The sequence below is a fragment of the Schistocerca nitens genome, chromosome 2 (assembly GCF_023898315.1).
Source record: "Schistocerca nitens isolate TAMUIC-IGC-003100 chromosome 2, iqSchNite1.1, whole genome shotgun sequence".
NCBI classification, from domain to species: domain Eukaryota; kingdom Metazoa; phylum Arthropoda; class Insecta; order Orthoptera; family Acrididae; genus Schistocerca; species Schistocerca nitens.
Genome location: NC_064615.1, coordinates 552,470,536 through 552,492,646, shown reverse-complemented (window position 1 = coordinate 552,492,646; position 22,111 = coordinate 552,470,536). Strand labels below are relative to the sequence as shown.

General features: G+C 38.1%; 1 protein-coding gene across 2 annotated transcripts in view; it reads right to left on the bottom strand.

Annotated features, from left to right (window-relative positions):
- The window catches only part of LOC126236569 (alkyldihydroxyacetonephosphate synthase), a 275,988-nt gene that overhangs the window by 37,807 nt on the left and 216,070 nt on the right, over positions 1-22,111 (bottom strand). For both annotated transcript variants that reach the window (XM_049945978.1, XM_049945979.1), the window contains 3 exons: positions 16,727-16,878; positions 4,384-4,520; positions 2,930-3,108 (listed from right to left, as the gene is read on the bottom strand). In XM_049945978.1, the coding sequence (XP_049801935.1) occupies positions 2,930-3,108; positions 4,384-4,520; positions 16,727-16,878 (468 nt within the window). The remainder of the gene's footprint in view (positions 1-2,929; positions 3,109-4,383; positions 4,521-16,726; positions 16,879-22,111) is intronic.

Sequence of the window (22,111 nt, the reverse complement as noted above, 5' to 3'; positions counted from 1 at the left end):
TTCCATGGGTTCAACAAAATGAAGACTATGTAGTTTAATGTACCTAGGCCAGTCCAACGGCTGCTGCTGCTCCTCCTCGGGAACCGTAACTCAATTTAGTTTCTCCAGAGAGACCTCTCTAAAGTGGTTGCACCTGTAGTATGGCTACCTATTATTTTTAAGGCAAACAAGCCAACCCACTATGGCAAGGTCCATAGTCTTCCTTTACACTACTTATAAGAGAGCTAGGAGGGTGAGGGAATGGGGAGTGTGAGGGGTTGCGGCAGACTTGGACATCTACCAGATACTAAGAACGAAATATTCTCAAATTAATGTCGTTTCTTTTTAAACAGTTATGTTAAAGGACACATTAATTATCCACTCATCAACTTAGGAGAACTCAGATGCACAATAATTGCTCACTATCACTGATTACGTCAGATGTTCTAATTTTTGTTGGGTAGAAGCAAGTACTTACAGAGAGATTAAACATAACAGGGAATATATGTTAAACTCTTTAAGGCCATCTTCATTCTGGTAGGGCCCTACTCCTACTCTCTCACACTTGACATATACTGAAGTGTAAAAACGGTTTGTTGGATACTGGCTTAGCTACAGTCAAGGGAATGATTCCGACTGTCCCTTTCACTCTACCTTTATTTTCCATGTCTGCTGACACTGCAACTGCTGTCACCAAGATGTTAAGAACAAGCAAAATATACAGAGGAAGGAAAAATAAATTTTCTCATACATTCACAGTCAGATACAAGAAGGTGTCATACAAAGTTAAAGAAATCTTATACAGGGTGGTCCATTGATTGTGACCCGGCCAAGTATCTCACGAAAGAAGCATCAAACAAAAAAACTACAAAGAACGAAACTTCTCTAGCTTGAAGGGGGAAACCAGATGGCACTATGGTTGGCCTGCTAGATGGCGCTGCCATAAGTCAAACAGATATCAACTGCAGTTTTTAAAATAAGAAACCCCATTTTTTATAACATATTTGTGTAGTATGTAAAGAAATATGAATGTTTTAGTTGCATCACTTTTTTCGCTGTGTGATGGATGGTGCTGTAATAGTCACAAACATATGGCTCACAATTTTAGATGAACAGTTGGTAACAGGTAGGTTTTTTAAATTAAAATACAGAACGTAGGTACGTTTGAACATTTTATTTTGGTTGTGCCAATGTGATACATGTACCTTTGTGAACTTATCATTTCTGAGAACGCATGCTGTTATAGTGTGATTAGCTGTAAATACCACATTAATGCAATAAATGCTAAAAATTATGTCCGTCAACCTCAATGCATTTGGCAATATGTGTAACGACATTCTTCTCAACAGCGAGTAGTTCGCCTTCTGTAATGTTCACACATGCATTGACAATGCGCTGACGCTTGTTGTCAGGCGTTGGATCATGATAGCAAATATCCTTCAACTTTCCCAACAGAAAGAAATCCGGGGACGTCAGATCCGGTGAATGTATGGGCCATGGTATGGTGCTTTGACGACCAATCCACCTGTCATGAAATATGCTATTCAGTACCACTTCAGCTGCACGCGAACTACGTGCCGGACATCCATCATAGTACATCAGCATTCTGTCATGCAGTGAAACATCTTGTAGTAACATCAGTAGAACATTACGTAGGAAATCAGCATACATTGCACCATTTAGATTGCCATCGATAAAATGGGGGCCAATTATCCTCCCTCCCATAATGCCGCACCATACATTAACCTGCCAAGGTTGCTGAAGTTCTACTTGTGGATTTTCCGTTGCCCAATAGTGCATATTATGCCGGTTTACGTTACACTGTTAGTGAATGACGCTTCATCGCTAAATAGAACACATGCAAAAAATCTGTCATCATCCCGTAATGTCTCTTGTGCCCAGTGGCACAACTGTACACGACCTTCAAAGTCGTCGCCATGCAATTCCTGGTGCATAGAAATATGGTACAGGTGCCAATCGATGTTGATGTAGTATTCTCAACACCCACGTTTTTGAGATTCCTGATTCTCGTGCAGTTTGTCTGCTACTGACGTGCGGATTAGTTGCGACAGCAGCTAAAACACCTACTTGGGCATCATCATTTGTTGCAGGTCGTGGTTGACATTTCACATGTGGCTGAACACTTCCTGTTTCCTTAAATAACGTAACTATCAGGCAAACGGTCCGGACACTTGGATGATGTCGTAGCACAAAAAATGGGGGTTCCTATTTAAAAAAACACAGTTGATGACCTATGGCAGCGCCATCTAGTGGGCCAACCATAGCGCCATCTTGTTTCCCCCTTCAAGATAGAAGAGTTTTGTTCTTTGTAGTTTTTTCCATTTTATGCTTATTTCGTGAGATATTTGGCCCGGTCGCTATCAATGGAGCACCCTGTATGTAGTGTCATGAACCCTTACATCCCTATGTCGTTCAGTATAGATCTGGGCTTGACTCTGGCAAAGCAAACAGTTTTTATTACTCATAGAGACTCAGTTCAGATTACACACATCTGTAGGTTGAAAGGGTCAGTCTAGAATCATTCCCTTGACTGTAGCTAAGCCAGTATCCAACAAATATTTTTTTAACATCAGTTTTTGTCAAGAAAGGTTTGCAGGAGACCCTCTGTGGAGTCCAGGAATTTAGGAAAAGGGATCTATCGGAATAAAGCTCTGAGTCAGTCTATGACTGGGTAATACTCACTGGGTAACAGGTGCTAACATGCTGTTTCAAAGACAAAGCTGAGAGTCCTGTTATGAAAAAGTTTAAGAATAAGAATGCTTCAATTAGGTATAAACTCTTGCCTCAGATTAATTTTCATTCTGATGTGTTGTCTCATCAAAAAACTGACAGCAATTTACTCACTATGTGCAATTGACATAATGGTAGTAAATTACAAGGCTCATAATGGTGCAGTATGCTGAAAAAAAAAAATCATCAAGTAACTTACCTTCAGATCCTAACACAACATGATTGAAATCTGGTCCACAAGACATTCTGGGAACCTGGCCACTCTTTTCAAGAACTCCTCTTGAGGTAACCAGTTTTACATGTACAAGCAGGTCTTCAATATTTCCATATACATTCTTTTTCATTCCTGACGCCCGTGTAGCAACCCATCCACCTAAACTACATACAAACTGGACATCAGTTTTAAACATCTCTTATTTGTTTATATCTGCAGCTGTGAGGAGGGAAAAACCACAGATGAATGATACCTTACTAGCAAGATTGATTTTACAAACATATTTTTCATTTTGAAATTTTAATCAGAAAAAGAACATCATCTTCCCAAATGTACAATAGGCAATATATTTGATGTCATTTTTGTCTGCAGTAAGGTCCTTTACATGTTGGATGTCATTGTACTAATTTATTACATAAAAGAATACTACACATCTTTCAGATCAGGCAAATCTAACAATCAAAGAAGAAGAAAAACAGAGAATCTTTCAAAGAAATTTGAAGCAAAGCAAAATCAGTTAAATAAAGGCTGACAGAAAGCAACTATGTAGTAGAGAGAGTATAGGAGGGGATATTTGATGTTAGCAATGTAGAGGATTAATATAAAGATGCTTTGCATAGTAATTATCAGCAAATATTCCATTAGCATAAGGAGTCCCATGAATACTGAAAAATACTGGTCTTTGTCTAAAACTATGGACAACAACTCCCTATGGCCAACTGCATACATGCAAAGTAGCACCCATGATGTGTACAAGGGCGGCCGGCACATGTGCATGCTTTCAGAGGGAGTTCTCTTTTAACTCTGAGGAATAACATTGTACAAAGGTTTAGGAATGGTTTCAGTTTTGCACATAGATGTATGGGTCTTGATGTATAGTGGTTATGTGAAGATTAATATATGTTTTTGCATCACTCAGTAGATGAATTTGCCAATACACAATTACTCATTCTACATAATTACAAGATAAAAACAGTATCTTTGCTTAATTAATATAATAAGTGACATATTTTTGTGCAGTTAGTGGATGCAACATTTATTTAAAATGCTTCAACCACATAATGTGTCTGTGTGTCTATATATGTATGTATGTATTGTCAATGCCGAGTTGGATGCTTGTGAGATAAATAAATAAAATAATAACTAAATAAATATATAGATAAATAAATTTGCATAATACAGAAATGACACATTATTTCTCATTTCAGTATTTGAAAAGTACTTTAATCATAATGAAAATAAAAATAAAGAACAAATCGCAAAAGACCACACACACACACACACACACACACACACACACACACACACACACACACACACACACAGAGAGAGAGAGAGAGAGAGAGAGAGAGAGAGAGAGAGAGAGAGTTCATTTATGTAGCATTAGCGAGTTTCTAATAGAATAATAGAATGTCTCATATTTATGTACACAAGAGTACCTTGAGAATTCATAGGAGTCAGGTTCATGCCCTGCAGTGAATCCTTGTGACTGTAGCTCCCTCTCTAGGTCTTGACCAATAATACCAGCTTCACAACACACAAGTAAATTATTTCGGTCCAGCCACAGTATCCGATTCTAAAATGGGAAAAGAAATTATACATACTGATAAATTTTTGTAAAAATATGGTGCCTAAAAGTAGCTTTAAAATTTTTCTATGTTGATAACTATATCACTTGTAATGGAAAGGAAGGAAGAACAGAATGCAATGTTCTTTGTGTTTCATGGGTTAGACAGCATTAATGAGAAAGAAAATGGGACTGAGTTTTAGCTAGGATTAGGGATAATTTTTGTCAACTGACATCAATAGGTAGAGCAGAACACAGATCAATTTGGGACTGGACGTCACTATAAAGAGAGGAGGAGGAGGAGGAGGAATGTAAATTATGCCAAGGAGGGATTAGGACGAGTAAACGCAAGAAGACAATATGAGAGGGAAAACTGGCTGGTGTATGCTACACGGAAAAGGGGAAACATGAAGTAAACAGATGAAATAGATACATGAAATGAACATGTCAGATGACTGTAGGACTTGGCAAATGAAAATGCAAGACGACACTGTACAGTGAGTTGTAGAATGGTTGTGTGGTATATGCATTTGCAATCACTCCACTCGCAGTGTGGGAGCCTTGTAAATATCATGGGAGGGTGTGTGGAAGAGGGGAGACTAGCTATGGAGATAAAATTAGGTAATCTGCTACTTATCCTTGAACTGTAATCCAGAAATCAAGTAGAAATGCAGATACTGTGGTGCACAGTGAAAGCAGTGAAAGGGGATAGTGACTGGGGTACAGGGTGCTGCAAAAGTCTACCATAATTATGCTGGTAGAGACTTTTAATGTGTGTGTGTATATGAAAGATAAGAAATAAAACACAGGGGAAGATGCCTACAGACAATAAGTGAGAGATGAAACAATGTAAAATATGAGACAACAATAAAGGACAGATGGCATGAGTTATAGGACAGAAGGAAACCAATACCATATTCAGGATTTAATGCCCAAATTCACAAAATAAAAACTTACAGAGGCCAGTTTTTAAATGGATTAATAGGGGAAAGAAAATCAACTGTATGACAGGGCAGTCCCTTTAACAAATCACAGATGAAATAATTTTGGAAACCATTAGATAACCTTAGTCAAGATACCCGGCTGGAATTTGAATTCTGTATTTCCCAGGAATGAGTTGTGTGTGCTATTACAGAGTCAAAAGTTTAAAACGACTATCAAAAGCAGTATCATATTGTCTGCAAAACTTTAAGGTGAAGCAAAAAATGCCAGCTATGACTTACATGACAATGGACTGAGAAGTTATCTCACCTCTAGTGGTACCAAGTCCTCACTGTTTTATGGTGTGCGTAATGTATTTCACAGTAGCTTACAGATAAAAATGAAGAGATATGTGCTGGTTGTTCAACACATGCTTCTCAGGCTAAGCACCTCCCAATTATGTTGGTCACTAAGCAGATTTTCTCAAGCCAGAGGTTTTGCACCATTACACTTGGAGTCTCCAAATAGCTCTGGTTGAACAGCAAGCATGGGAAGTTCAAACAGGTAGATCAAGCTGCTGCCTTCTGTTTCCAATTAGAAGCTTTTGATACATTTGGATAAAAATGAGTTTTAAAGGGACTGCAAATGCAGATAAGAAGAATATGGTCTAAAATCCACTGCTATCTTTCGAATGCATCGGCATAAAATGTCCAAATTCATAAAAGACAATTACGTATACAATTAGGTATCTGCTTAGTAGAATAAAAGGAGAATTTGGGTTACAAGAGTATGAAACTTTTAGAATGGTATGCAAAGGTTTGAAGGTCACAATTAAATTACATTAGCAGGATATTGTTAGTTTTGGTGCAGAAGGAAGGAAAAATAAATTAAGAATAACAAAATATATGTTTTCTTTATAACAAGAAACAAATTACAGGCTCTAGCCAATTATATTAAAAGAAAATATTTTTAATGAGCTTTAGGTGCCATATAAACAGTATTCATTCCTACACAAGGCAAGAGGAATAGGGTAGGAGTATTCTCCATTTTCTAAAACAACTGCTACACATCTTATCACAACTGTCCTTATCTTGAAAGTTTGTTTTAACACTGCAGTGGTTCACCTGGCATGGCCCTGTTGTATGTGGGATTCCTTGCCTTCTTCCAACCTTAAAACTGTCTTATCCAGGCACTTACAAGGAGGACCTATACTTTGATGTGTACTCCGCACAACTGTGCACCTTCATATTTCTCTCATTATCAAATCATTGGCAGAGTGAATGGGTATTGAACCCCAGACCTTTTGATTTGATGTCGGGCAACTGCCCATTGAGCTACCAACCCACAGAGTTTGCATATATCTAAACATTCACAGCAAAAAATGCCACTGTATTCTCAGGTGTGAATGTCATTGTTTTTCTCTTTTGTCACACAGGTATGGCTATTTTTATTTATTAACGTACATTTGCCTCACAGTAATTGGTAAGTACACATGCAACTAGTTTCTCATCAAATGACTGCATCTACTATTTGTTTCAGCTAGCCTTAAACTCCAATGGTGGTACTAGCCATAACTGGAGGGAGTGCACTTGTTGGAAACTCTGACTCTTTCATCAATTTACCTGCCGACTAGCCACCTACCTCCCAACAAATGTTTGAGCTCCTTTTGTGGGTGGATTGCTCATTTTCGTGTATCCCTCCACACCACAACTAGTCTGGCCTATCAGTTTCAGCTCTACCTCTAAAGCCCTTTTTCACTGCATGGTATGAACTAAATTCAAATCTGTGCCTACCACCCCACCACTGACAATCTTGAAGAATGGCTCCATTGAGAAATGAAGGCCTTACTCATGCCTTGGCAAGTTTGAATTTTTTTAAATTGTACTCAAAGATTTATATTCGTCTTGTAGTCTTGTAAGTGTACTGGACTGACAGCCTTCCTATTGTTTTGTAAGGCCTCTGAACAGCTTTCAAAGAAGAGCTATACACTACAATGGCTGAATTTGTATATGAACAAATATTACAATTGCCCAGAGAATCCTCTATTGATGTGCTTAACAATTTCATTGATGCATCAGAGTTAGCTTATCACCTATGATCACAGATCTGCAATTTCCACCCAACTGTTTCCATATAACATTCTGTCCAGTGACCATTCATTTTGTAAGAATATAAAATCTGGGCCTCACTTGTGTAAATATCTTTTGCATTGCTGTGGACACTCTTTTTCTTTATTCTGTGCACTGTACTGTACAAGAGTTTGAGTAACAGTATTTAACTCGTATAATAATCTTATAGTTCCAATCAGATACTACCAGCAAATTACTCTGCTAACAGGTTATACACAAAGACTGTATAGTTTCGTGCAATATTATAAAAAATATGAGATCACTGGCTTGCAGAAATTGGCAGCATGTGGCAATATGGTACCATGTAATAGCTAAAACAATGGTTGCCAGAAAACCAATTAACCACCCGTTATTGGGAAAACTGATGGGATGAGAAAACTATAGTTTTTGGTAGTTCATTATGGGAATGTATCTACAATACAAACATTGTGGGATTGCATCAATGATATAAAACAAAGATGATGTGACTTACCAAACGAAAGTGCTGGCACGCCGATAGACACACAAACAAACACAAACATACACACAAAATTCAAGCTTTCGCAACAAACTGTTGCCTCATCAGGAAAGAGGGAAGGAGAGGGAAAGACGAAAGGATGTGGGTTTTAAGGGAGAGGGTAAGGAGTCTTTAAATATGTCTGCTTGTGTCTGTATATGTGTGGATGGATATGTGTGTGTGTGTGTGCGCGCGAGTGTATACCCGTCCTTTTTTTCCCCCTAAGGTAAGTCTTTCCGCTCCCGGGATTGGAATGACTCCTTACCCTCTCCCTTAAAACCCACATCCTTTCGTCTTTCCCTCTCCTTCCCTCTTTCCTGATGAGGCAACAGTTTGTTGCGAAAGCTTGAATTTTGTGTGTATGTTTGTGTGTCTATCGACGTGCCAGCACTTTCGTTTGGTAAGTCACATCATCTTTGTTTTTAGATATATTTTTCCCACGTGGAATGTTTCCCTATAATGATCATTTGCAAGATACGTCTACAGCTAAAGAAGCTTGGGACAAGCTAAAGCAACTCTACGAAGATTCTGGCCTCTTGTTATGAAGAGACAGCTGACAACCAAAGTATAAAATTGTTCACCAGTCAAAGAATACGTATCAAAGGTAATTTCCATGTCGCAAAATTAAATGGCTTGAACTTTGAAGTTAAAGAAGAAATGATTGGGTGTATTCTACTTACAGGACTACAAGACAAATATAAATCTTTGAGTACAATTTAAAAAAATTCAAACTTGCCAATCAGAAGAGCCCCCATAAAAAATGTTAAAACAGTGACAGGCTCACAAATTTTAATAGTAAATAATGACAACTTACCAGCACAAACTCTACTATCCATTAGTAAAATCGTATAAAAAGGTCATTCCATTTTATTTAACAGACATGTCTGTCATATTTATGACACATTCAAAAATGTGGTTGCCAGTGTGTTATTAGCAAGTGGTACATACAGGCTAGACCAACCAACTGATTGAATTTTTGGATCAAAGTCTGTATCACAGTTAAATAGTGCAGACTTGTTACATGAAAGACTAGGTCATCTGTATTCTGAAGCTAGGCCAGACTTATAGAATTTCATTTGATGGAGCAGTTAATATTTCATGTGCAGTTTGCTCAGAAGGAAAACATACAAAACTCTCTTTTTGGAGATGTGGCTCACGAGCCATGGAAGTTCTTGAGTTAGTTCACTCAGATGATAATAATAATAATAATAATAATAATAATAATAATGTCATGTGGCGAGGGCCTCCCGTCGGGTAGACCGCTCGCCTGGTGCAAGTCTTTCGATTTGACGCCACTTCGGCGACTTGCGCGTCGATGGGGATGAAATGATGATAATGAGGACAACACAACACCCAGTCCCTGAGCAGAGAAAATCTCCGACCCTTCCGGGAATTGAACCCGGGCCCTTAGGATTGACAGTCTGTCGCGCTGACCACTCAGCTACCGGGGGCGGACAGTTCACTCAGATGTGTGTGGGTCAATGCAAACTCTGTCAGTTGGAGGAGCCCAACACTTCCTTACTTTAATTGGTGACAATTCCAGGAAAGTATTTGTGTATACTCTCAGATTTAAAAAAAAAGATACAACAGCTAATTTGAGACTTTAAAAATCTACTTGAAAGGCAAATTGGAAAAAGGAGCCATTTCTACATACAGGTAATGGTACAGAATATGTGAACAATAATTGATAAACATTTTCAGGCAGTAAGGGCTCTAATTTGAGACTACTGGGCCAGACACACCACAACAAAATGAAGTAGCTGAGCATTATAACAGTACAATAGTACAAAAAGCAAGTTGCCTGCACTTCGAAGAAAATTTGCCAAATAAATTCTGAGCAGAAGCAGTCTCTGCTGCAGTGTACTTAATTACAAGATTTCTGATTAAGGCACTAAGAAGCTTTGACAAACAAGAAGCTGGATCTTCAGCATATCAAAATATTTGGAAGCAAGACCTATCTATGTTCACATTGAGAGAGCCCACTAATGAAAATGGGACAAAAAGTATTGATTGTACCTTAGTAGGATAATGTGAAGAATCAAAAGTATACAAGCATTTTGAAACTAATTGACAGAGAATCATAAAAACGACATAATTTTTGATGAAGGTACTACTAAACAATATAAAGAAGAAACCAAGTCACAGGAACCAAGTCGACTGTTTTGCCCACTGACAGAAGCAAAATGAAATAACTCCTGAAATAGAGGAAACTGAACATGGACCTGAGACTATTGCATCAAGTAGTAATTTGAGGAATGTTAGCTGCAATGAGGAATCAAGTCTAAACATGCAAATAATGATAATGAGAAACAGCAGCAACCTGAGTCAGTATGAAAGTCATTCAGAATTCTAAAGCCAAAAAGCTGCATGACTTCGTAATTTACCAGTGTAAACAGTCAACTGACAGCAATCCTTTGTCACTGGAAGAAGCAATGATGTAAGACAATGCTAAAAGCTGGCTGAAAGCAATACACGGAGAGTTACAATCTCCCAAAGAGAACCACACATGGGAGTGCTGTTTTACCTTCATAAAAGAAAACATGTATGTGAAATGGGTGTTTAAGATGAAAGATTTGAAAGGCCACACAGTATGCTATAAAGCATGGTTAGCAATAGAAGATGGTGCTCAGAAGCAAGGTCTGGATTGTGATGAAACATATGCACTAGTTATAAGATATAACTCAGTAAGATACTTATTTGCTATGGCTGTTAAATATAATCTTGAAACAAATATTAACAAAGAGATAGAGGGGCTGGCCAGTACTTACATCAGCTCAGTACAGCCGATAGATACACAAAACAGAACAGAAAATTTACATTCCTAGCTTTCGGAACTTTGTTCCTTCAGCAGGGAGGAGAGAGGGGAAAGAAATGGACGAAGGGAAAGTGGATTCAGTTACTCACAACCCAGGTTATTAAGTAACAGGGAAAGGAAAACAGGGAGGGTAGAAAGGATGGAGGCATGGCTGTCAGAGGGAAGCCAAAGATATACCATATACCATGGTTGTCAGAGGGAAGCCAAAGATATTCTTTGGCTTCCCTCTGACAACTGTGCCTCCATCCTTGCTACCCTCCTTGTTTTCCTTTCCCTGTTACTTCATAACCTGGGTTGTGAGTAACTGAATCCACTTTCCCTTCTTCCCTTTCTTTCCCCTCTCTCCTCCCTGATGAAGGAACAAAGTTCCGAAAGCTAGGAACATAAATTTTCTGTTCTGTTTTGCGTATCTATTGGCTGTACTGAGCTGAGGTAAGTACTGGCCAGCCCCTCTATCTCTTTGTTAATATTTATTTCACATCTTTATATGAGATTTTCCATTAATCATTTAAATATGATCTTGACATTGATCATCTGAATGTTGTTACAGCTTTGTTACAAGGTGACTTACATGAAGAGATTTATGTCAGAGTTCCATAAGTAGACACTGTTTCAAAGACAATGAGAGGGCTGCCACATAACAGATTACTGTGACGCAGAATGGGCCAGAGAGACCAAAGACAGGAAGTCAATAACTGAATATCTGCTTGAATCTCAAGGAGGAGTAATATTGTGGCAGAGTGAGAAACAGCCAACTGATTGTAGCCTCTCCCACAAATGAAACAGAATATATGGCCTCAAGAAGGGTTTTATCAAACTGTTATGTGACAACAAAGCTATATGTAAGCGTAGGCTTCCGCGGCCGTTGTCTTCTTCAATAAAATTCTTCAGGGTATCGGACCGCATCGTCATAATTTAAAATGACGACGCGGTCCGATACCCTGAAGAATTTTATTGAAGAAGAACAAAGCTATAATTGACTTGTCTAAAACTAGTGGATACAAGAGTTGAACCAATCATACAGTCAAAAGACACCACTTTATAAGAGAAAAAACAGTCAGTTGAAGTCACCCTGGAGCACAAATCTTCAGATTCTCTCTCTCTCTCTCTCTCTCTCTCTCTCTCTCTCTCTCTCTCTCTCTCACACACACACACACACACACACACACACACACAATATTCTTGTGGGGGTGTTTGAATATTTCAATCTATGATGATGATGATTGGTTTGTGGGGCACTCAACTGCACAGTCATCAGCACCCGTACGAAGTCCCAATTTTTTTCACACTCCAATTTTTTACATAGTCCAATCTAACCATTGTCACGTATGATGATGATGATGATGATCAAGAAGAAGAAGACAACACAAACACCCAGCCCCCGGGTATAGAAAATCCCCAACCCAGCCAGGAATCAAACCTGGGACCCCGGGATCCAGTGGCAGCAATGCTATCCATTAGACCATGAGCTGCGGATCACAATCTATGCCTCGCTTGTGTGAATATCTTTTGCATTGCTATGGACACTCTTTACTTTATTCTGTGGACTGTATTGTACAACAGTGTGTGACAATGGTTACCTTGTATAATAAATCTTATCATTCCAATCAGATATAGCCAGAAAATTACTTGGCAAACACTTTTCTATGACATATATTTTTGTAAACATAGGAAAATTTCTCAGACGAGTGAAGAATGCCCCATACATAGTACTGCTATGCCATGAGTTAACACTCATTGTCAACATCATTGATGGCTCCTCCTCCAAGATACCCTTTTCTCAAGCTGAGACACACACCAGTGCAGACACAGCAACCAACATCAAGAGGCTAGCTATTTGTGATTCCGTGAGGACACTTGATGCACCAGACTTCCATCAGCATAGCCTGTGCCTCCTAGAAAACTCCACTCATCACTTGCTTTAGTGTAAGCTTCAGCCCTAAATATCTTTGATACTTGATGGGAGAGTGATGTGGACAGTATATTGTGTTACGTTTTATATGCAGTGTAGATTCTTTGATATTTTGTATTGTCTCAAATGTTGTGAAGAATAAATAGTATTTATTTTCACACAAGTCCAGAGGCAAATTCAGGGGGGGGGGGGGGGGGGGGGAGGGGCAGGGTTATGTGGCTTGCAGCCTTCACCAATCTACACATTTCTTCTTAATCTAAATTAAATGAAATTCTTTAGAACATACATTACGGACCTAAGTCTCAAAAATTTTCTCACTATTGTAGCTGGTAGTAATTAACAAAGCAGCATCATTTACTCCATAGAATTTGGAATCGGCAACGTGATAAAAAAATTCTATGATCTCCTCCTGCCCCCAATTTCCTTCAGACAAAATACTGGATTCAATTCTGCACACAAAACATTTATATGTCCTTGTAGCTTGAAATGCTGAGATACACCCTGTATCAGCCTAATGTTTTGTTTCTTATTACCATTCTTAATGTTCAGAGAATTCAAACTTGATTCTGGAAGATGCTGAATAATCAAAAATGAATCTTAACCATTTAAGTTGGTATCATACTATTAAATTCATTCAAAAACAGAAAACATGAACAGCCTGATTTTAAAATATTTTAAAAATGTGTTCTATGTATTATTAGATCAGAGAGAGAGAGAGAGAGAGAGAGAGAGAGAGAAATGGGTAACAAATTTTACAGGAATATTTTACTTCTAATTTATTTCACTTCTTTGTGTTCTGAACAGTGAAATGAATTTTTGAGCCTTTAATTCATTGTATCACCAAAATTAAAACCAAGTAGTCAATGACCCATATATAACAAAAAGTACTGGAATTAATGGTTAATGATTATGAATGCAAATTAATAGATACACGTAGATAACAGAACTAATCTTATTTTCACTTAATCCACATGTATTTCAAAAATGTACATATGTGTGTATTTATGCATGTACCACATCTCCTACTAAACTACTGGACTTATTTCAACCAAAATTTGTACACATATCACTTACAGTCTGGAAATCATTGCTGTGGGAGGAAGAAGCACCTACTTACCACAGGGGTTTAGGTGGGGGTGAAAAAGCAGTGTAGCCCATTGTACAAGAAACCCCTACTTTTAGTCATCCAGTAGGCAATGAATTTCACACACAATTTCAGATGTTTGTGAAATTTTTTCTTGCTGATGACCGGATCAAAGGGCATCAGTTTGTTCCTATCTGCAGCATTGGGCAGCAATATTGTGACCATGAATCAATTCCAGAGGTGCAAAATGAGTTGGGGTAGCAACACATGACCTATTATTTGGGCTGTGTAAATTCTTAATGCATTTCAGTCTGTTAGCTACAATGATAAAAATGCACAAAAATCAGATGGGTGTCTGAGATATCAGAGGAACATTTACACCAGGGTTTTACTATGGATAGTGAGTTTATCTGCATACTGAATCATAGTTTTCTGTGGTGACAGTAGCCTCAATGGTGTACAGAGCCAGCATTGGAAACAGAGGCTCACCCTTCTTGAGGATGGCTGCACAAGATGTCTTATGTCTAACATTGTCCATCTACGAGTGCCCTTTTATAACCATGGAAATTGTTAGGTTTTCTTTGGTGGCTGGCTTCAGAGAACCTACTGCACTGGATCTTCCCAAGTTCCCAACCCAATTAATGCTGTAGGCATGTTTCTCCCACAGGAATGAAAGAAGAATTTGTCTTTGTTAAGTTTATGTCTGAGACTGAAAATATCTCTGTTCTTTGTTAAGTTTGAGCTTCACAGTCTCACTCTCACCCAGCCAAGGGCAGAAGTTCCTGACACATAACCAAAGGCCTCAGCCTACCAAATGTGCACATTGCTGTTCTCCTGTTGTATCCTTCACTCACATTACTAATTTTTTAAAAAAATCTATAAATACTTAAAACAGTCTCAGTATCACACATCCTGCTTTGTGGTGACAAATCAACATACTCTTATCACTACAAAGTGTTATCAGTCATTATGAAATATTCTGAAGTTGTCTTTTCAAGATCGATGGTATGGCACACATATTTCAAGATGTAACTGTACATTGTTACAAGATTCTTGCTAGCAGTAGTAACGAACATTAATCACAACTTTATTTGCTTGCATGCTAAATATGTTATGTTTGAAAGGAAAGAAGTTCACATGTATGCACAGACAGTAAAAAGGCTGGCTAAACTGAACTGTCTGATGGTTCAGTAAACAAGGGGTACCAAATATGGACCTCATTTTAAATTGGCTATCATAAAAGAGGGGCAAGAAAATTAATTTTCATGTCATAATCCATGTCAAATTCCATTTTGTGGCAGCACCTACTACTCTGTTTCTGATATCATCTGCTTACTTAAAATAATTGACAGATGTGTCTAATGAAAAGCTTCCATTTGACTGCACACATCCAGTAAAGAGTAAAAACCAAGAGGAATAAATAGACAAGAGAATTCTGCATGGCACTGAGTAACCTCATATATGAAAATACATAAGTTTATTGCCCAGACATTGCTTCTAATGATTTTTACCTCCTTGGCTCTCTCCAAAACTACCTGTTCTAATAAAAATGCTTAAGGCCAAAGTGATCTGAAAACTATTGTTGTATACTGGTGCTTGAAAAGGAAGAGAGGGACAGGGTCACAAACCGAAGCCTACTAAGAAAGAGGTGTTATTTCATGATGTTGCCAGGACTAGCTTAGTGTTGCAAGTCAAAGCTGATGGATGTGATACAGCTCAAATTAACAACTACCTAGATAATCATGATAACAAAAGACACACAAGATGCCGTAAGTAAACCATGGACATCACCAGACACCTCACATAACATCAGCATATATTTTACTTTACTGGTACACAAAACAAAGACAACTGAGACACAGACAGTACAACTCTCATGTTTTCTACTAAAATTCCACAAACATAAAAGCTTTCAATTTTTAGACAAGTTGAAATCTTCTTCTGTCACACAATATTGTGAGTAAGACTCCAATTTGTTCAAAAATTCTGAAGCTTTTTTACCACAATATTATGAAAAGAACAGATTGCCATTCCCCATGTAGAGGATATGTTACATTTGAGAAAAGTGTGTGTTCTTATCTACAGCAAACTATTAAGCACTAGCTTGCCTTCAGCAATTCTTTGTTTCACTGCTGGTTGTCATGTTTCTTTTCACCATATTTCATACAGATGTAACACTATTATCTGTTATTATACGCACATTTAAGAATATTTAGTAAGTTTAATTATTTAATGTAATAAAAATTATTTAACACCATGTACTGTATTTATAATTACTGTGTTTGATAAAATTTCTTAATAAGACAAAGTGACTTTTAGTATCTTTCTACACTAATATTTCTAGATGTAACTTTTATGTCAGTTGCCTGTCTGATATATTGTTTGATCCCTCTAATGATCTACAATTTTCCACACAACTTATTATAGTCATTTCTAACGAGTTTATTATGAAAGCTAGTTTTAAATGGTGACAGGAGTTATCATGAAATATTAGGAACTCAACAATGATGTCTTATCAATTGTGCCAGTTCACATTTTGTAAATTATTTTCAAAATATTTGGTAAGGATATCGCTCATTTATTTCCATTAAAGTTACTCTCTGCTGAATGATGCTGTGTTATTTAATATAGCTGACAATCATGATGATGCAGAATTTTAATACAAGAACAATTTTTATTCCTTTTGTTTGATTACTCTAGTTTAAAGGCATTGCCAGCCAATATGACATTTGTTGTCTTCTGCCTTCCTATCTATCTCTCTGCACTGTTTTCCCTTGCAAAACTTTCATGACCATTATTAGAGGTTACTAGGCCTTTTCTTTTTTAGAGATGTAGTACTTAATAAAAATATAACATACCATTTGTGAAGTGTCCAATGACATAATAGTCCGCCGTTCTTGACTAGGACAGGAAACTGCTCCTGACACACTTGTTCCACCGCCAAATGGAATTATAACAACATTGTACTTGTTTGCTAGTTCCACTAACTGCACGACAGCCTCATGGCTTTCTGTAAATCAAACATTGTTTAAGTAGTATTGCTTACATGTAAGATCATTAAACAGAGCAATAAAAAGTAGTATCGCATAATTACATTATATCAGAAACAGAGCCACTGCTGCAAATAGGGCTCAACATAATTCAGACCACTACAGAAGTAATTCCATTAACTTTATGTACTAATTGGTCAATATAAAGTAGACACATACTAAAATTTGTCAAAAAACACAGACCACATTAATAGGATTGATCAAATAGCCACAAAATAGAAGTGGGTTTCAATATGAAAAATAGCAAAGCAGTTTTCAAACTGGCTTGTTAGATCCAACAAAAAATTTTATATTCATGTTACCTCATACACGGGATGGTTGGAGTTATTCACTTTTGCATCTTATTTACGTCAACTGGAAGAATAGTAATCATTATATGGCAATTTGCTAAAGATTATTAGAAACTTTTGCACAAATAATTTTCACAGTTTAGTGAGAGAGTACTGGCATCATCAAAAACATCGCCCGGTCATTTATTTAATTTCCCTTTATACATGTACATTTGATTAAATTTCTGTTAAATATACATGTCTAGACTATGGTGTACACACTGTAAAGACAAATGAATTCCACATGTCAATTCTGTCAATGATGATCCCAAGACTGGGCGACCCATCTCACAAGAGATGGGGAAGGCGAGGGTGAAGAGGAATTTCACTTCTCTATGGCAGAGAGAGAGGAAGAGCTCCTGAAACATATCTGGTAGTGATTGTACTCCAAGTTAAGGGTGGCTACCAAAGCCATCTGTTCCCGCATGTCAGGGTCGACCTGATATCACCTTCTGACCCAAGCATGCGTTCAAGTTCTGGGGGACCTGCTGAAAAGTTGGAGCTTTGATGAACCTAGAAAAAGATTAAAATTAAAAAGATTTTCAGAATGGGGACCATAAATGTACCGACAATGACCAAGACTGGTACACTTAAGTCATAGATAAGATGAAAGAAGGAAGTATCATCATATTGGCCATGCAAGAAACCTTGATATAGTGATGAAGATAAAGTGGAATGCTGAAAGTTAAATTGGAAACCAGAATGGGAAAGGAAAGACATACACCTACATGCATTGGTACGGTGTTCATAGTAAACAAAAGGTATGAGGACAGTATAACTGAAGTGAAGAGTAGGTCAGCAAAGCTATGAACACTGACAATCCAAGCAGAGAACATAAATTACACAACAGTAAATGGACAAGCACCTAGCTATATGATGCACTGCAAAGCATATTGCACAGTCAAGTAAATATACTCGTAGGAAATTATAATGCACAGATTGGAAGGAAGAACCAACATACAGGAATAACAGGCGAGTATTCAGTATGCCAGAGGACAAACAAAAATTGAAGTGTGTCAAGAACACAAAACGAGACCGATGACAATACTCTTCAGTGCCAAACTGAGTAAGAGAAAGACATACGCAAAACTATCCACTCACCTTGGGGAATTCCATACTGACCATGTTGCCATAAGTTGCACAAACATTAAAGAGATCAAGAACACCAAGGTCAGGAATAACACAAGAATAAAATCAGATCACTATTTTACAGAATTCAAGTGCCATTGGAATCCAAACAGGGGCAGACAGCCATAGATGAATAGAACAAGTGGAAACATGGAGATATACACTAGGCCCTAAACAAGGCGGTAAGAGGTGGTCCAAAGACCTAGGGTAGAACTGTACCGGAGCATGAGGACAATATCAGCAGAAATTAGCCTGAAAAGTGCAAGATTTATCAGACAGGTAATCAAGATGAATATGGATGGAATGACCAAAAGAATACGGGAAACAGCAGGGAAGACAAGAGGAAAGATAGGAACCAAGTGGTTTGTTGAATTCCAGAAGAATTGGGCAGAATTAGGGATCCAGGCAAGAGGAAAGGAAAATTGGAGAAGCAGGTACAAATTCAACCAGTATGCCAGAGATCGATGATAGAGAAGGATACAGGAAAAGAATAGACCTTCATCAGTACAGCAGACAAGAGAAGAGGGTACACTGAAGATCTCTAAGAAAAGCAGGAGGGAAGAGAAGGAAAATGCAGCCCTACCCTCGGTCCTATCGAGGTTGTAATTGATGAAGAAGAAGAAGAAAAAGAAGAAGAATTGTAGATGACATGAAACACAGCCAAGAAGACTATGCAGATGTTACTGGGTAATCCTTTTGTCTATGAAATGGCAGGTGTCTACAAATTACCTGTGAGAGATCTGCTCAAAATCAGATAAGGAGACTATCTTAACACCCAATCTCAACTGTTTCAAGCCAACTTTCTCAGCTGAATCAAAGAGGTACCACCATTGCTAAATCTGGGGGGGGGGGGGGGGGGGCAGGAAGAGAGGGTGCACTATTCCATTTTGTCCATCAAAATTTGCACATATGAATTGTTCATACAATAAATATGTAAACAATGCACCTGCACACTTACTCTTAATTTGCTCTCTTATTTTGCTGTATCAGTCATTAAACTCTCATGACTACAAGATAAATGTAAATTCTGGACTACTTTTGTTCATCTGCTATTTTTATTCTTCTGATGTTTTAAATAATCTTGTTAGAGTCGTCTTTTGTGTGTTATCTTACAAGGGAAGCTTGCCATGGCAGCCCCCTCAGATTTAGTGTTAAGATGGCCCAGTGGATAGCTTATCAAAAACTGGACACATCAAGCATGTGCACAGGAGGAAGGTGTACTGAACTGTGAAAAAAGAAGCAAAATCAAAATAGTGAACTATTCAAGCTCAAGATGTGCAACATCGAGCGCAGTTCAATAGCCACAGTGTCGTGGTTATGTGGTCAAGGTGTTGGGACTGCAAAGAAGGATATCCACATTCAAATCCCCCTTGTGACTCCCCCTTTATTTTCTTCAAAATTATGAACAGCCCAGACGATCACTGACGTGTAATGAAGGGAAGTCCACATGTACATACCTCCTATTTGTTCTACACGACTACCACATGTTACGACACTTTCATTCCATTTTGGAAGTTTTGACACTAATTCCTTTGTTACAACATAGTTCACACCCATTTATTTGTTATTTTCATTTCCGTGAGAGCTCTATGTGGCATCTTGCCTGCTCTCAATTGCGCATCACACTTACCTAGGACGATAATATATTCTTACCACAATTCACATTCTTAATCACCAACACTACAGAAGGAGAACAGATACGTCAATGCCTGGTTGGAAAGTTCATAATTTTGTGTGTATATATATATATATATATATATATATATATATATATATATATATATATATATATATATATATATATATATACGAGGGAGATTTGAACACAGATCTCCCGCTTTGCAGTCCAACACAGTGACCACACAACTACGAATGTAGTATTCTGCTACTCGTCAAATATGGGGTGCTTAGGAAACCTACTTTCTCAGACCACTAGACAACAATTCAAGAAAATCGTATTAAAACTTAAATTACAATACTTAACTTTGAGAAATACAGATGTGTCACGAGCAAAGGGCAACTGACAAATAACAATCTTCAATGTATACAATTCGTAGTACAGGTGAAGTAATACAGTGGATGCTTCTACACGTCACTGGTCTTGATGCTTCTGTAGAACTTGACGAACTGGGCACAATCAGGCAGCGCAGCACTTATGTCCTCTTAGTGTATAGGATGCTGCTATCCCATCGTCATCCTGGAGAGGGGTCGATCAGTGAGCAATTGACTTTATGCCAGAACAACGAGGGTCATCTCTTGCAAGTGCTTTGATGTTGCACATCTTGAGCTTGGATCCTTCAAAGTTTCTATTGTGCTTCTTTTTTCAGAGTTCCGTACATCTTCTAACTGTTTTCATGCTTGATCTGTGTACAGTTTTTTACAGGCTGTCCACAAGGCTATTGTATCACTAAATCTGAGAGTGGTGTGGTGGGGAGTTTCCCTTCCTAGTATGATACCACAGACTTTTTGCTGTGATCTTGTAGAAATTCCTATGAAAACTTATACACATTTTCTTAATATAGTACAATGTCAAAATTGTTCTGCTTCTCAATTGTATTTTAAATCTGTTCATTTCTCTATGTTTTTTAATTCATATGACTTGTTCTCAGAGAGGCATAGCAGGAACAGAGCAGAGGAGTTGAAGGCACATTGTTAGTGGACATTAATGACCAAACACTTTTCATTACATATTACACAGTACACCCAGGAGATATCTGACTGGTCCTTTCCCGTATGTTGTGAAATTTTCTTGTAAGCCAAACATTGGACGATTTGGCCATTCACCCTCTAACAATGATGTTGTCATACGGCCCACACCAGCTGGACACAGGCCACCGCAATTAAGAGCATCTGATGGTGGTTTTAATAACTTACGCATTCCACTTCTCACTGAACTCGGCAAGAAGTTATGACTGATTTTCCCAGAGGTCACAAGCCCCTGCCCAAGGGCTACCAACAGGAGTCATGTGATAAGCCCTTGATGACAGCCTAATACCCATGTGGTGTATTGTATCCAGCATTTTGAGGTTGAAAGGCCTTGTTGTTCTATAGCCTGGCAACCATGTTCAAGCATGGGTTGCACAAAGGCCTTATAAAGTTGGAGCAGATGTGCTCTTTCAGCTCCCCAAGGCCTATGACTTGTGCATTTTAGGATGTTTGAAGCCTTGAGACATCTCTGTTTTAGTTCTTTAAGATGTGACAGCCACATTAACTTCTCATAAAAATTGAAGCCAAAGTATTTCACTTTTAAGGAAAAAGTGAGAACAGTATCCTCCAGTTTTAACATAGATATATTAAAGAGAGACCAGCAGCAATTAAAAGTAACTTAAACAATTTTCTCCAAAAAGAATTTAAAGCCTGTAGTGTTAGACCAATCCTCCTACCACCTGATCATCAAACGCAACTGCCAAGTAGCCTTTGTAAGAGCGGACGATGCACAGAAGATGGAGTAGTAATTCACAAGCAAGGAACACAGTATAGGATGCTGTATTGCAGACAAAGTGCTGTTGGTCACAATGACAAATGCTGTAACACCTAGAACACTCCCTTGAGGGACATCACTCTCCTGCTTAAAACAGTCACATAGGATATTTCCAACCTTGTACCTAAAATACCTATCTGAGAGGCAGGACAGTATGAAAGTGTGTAGACATACATGGAACTCCCACTGATAGAGCTACTGTAAAATAGTATGCTTCCAGAATAGTATGTTTCAAGAACCCACTCTAGGTGCCAG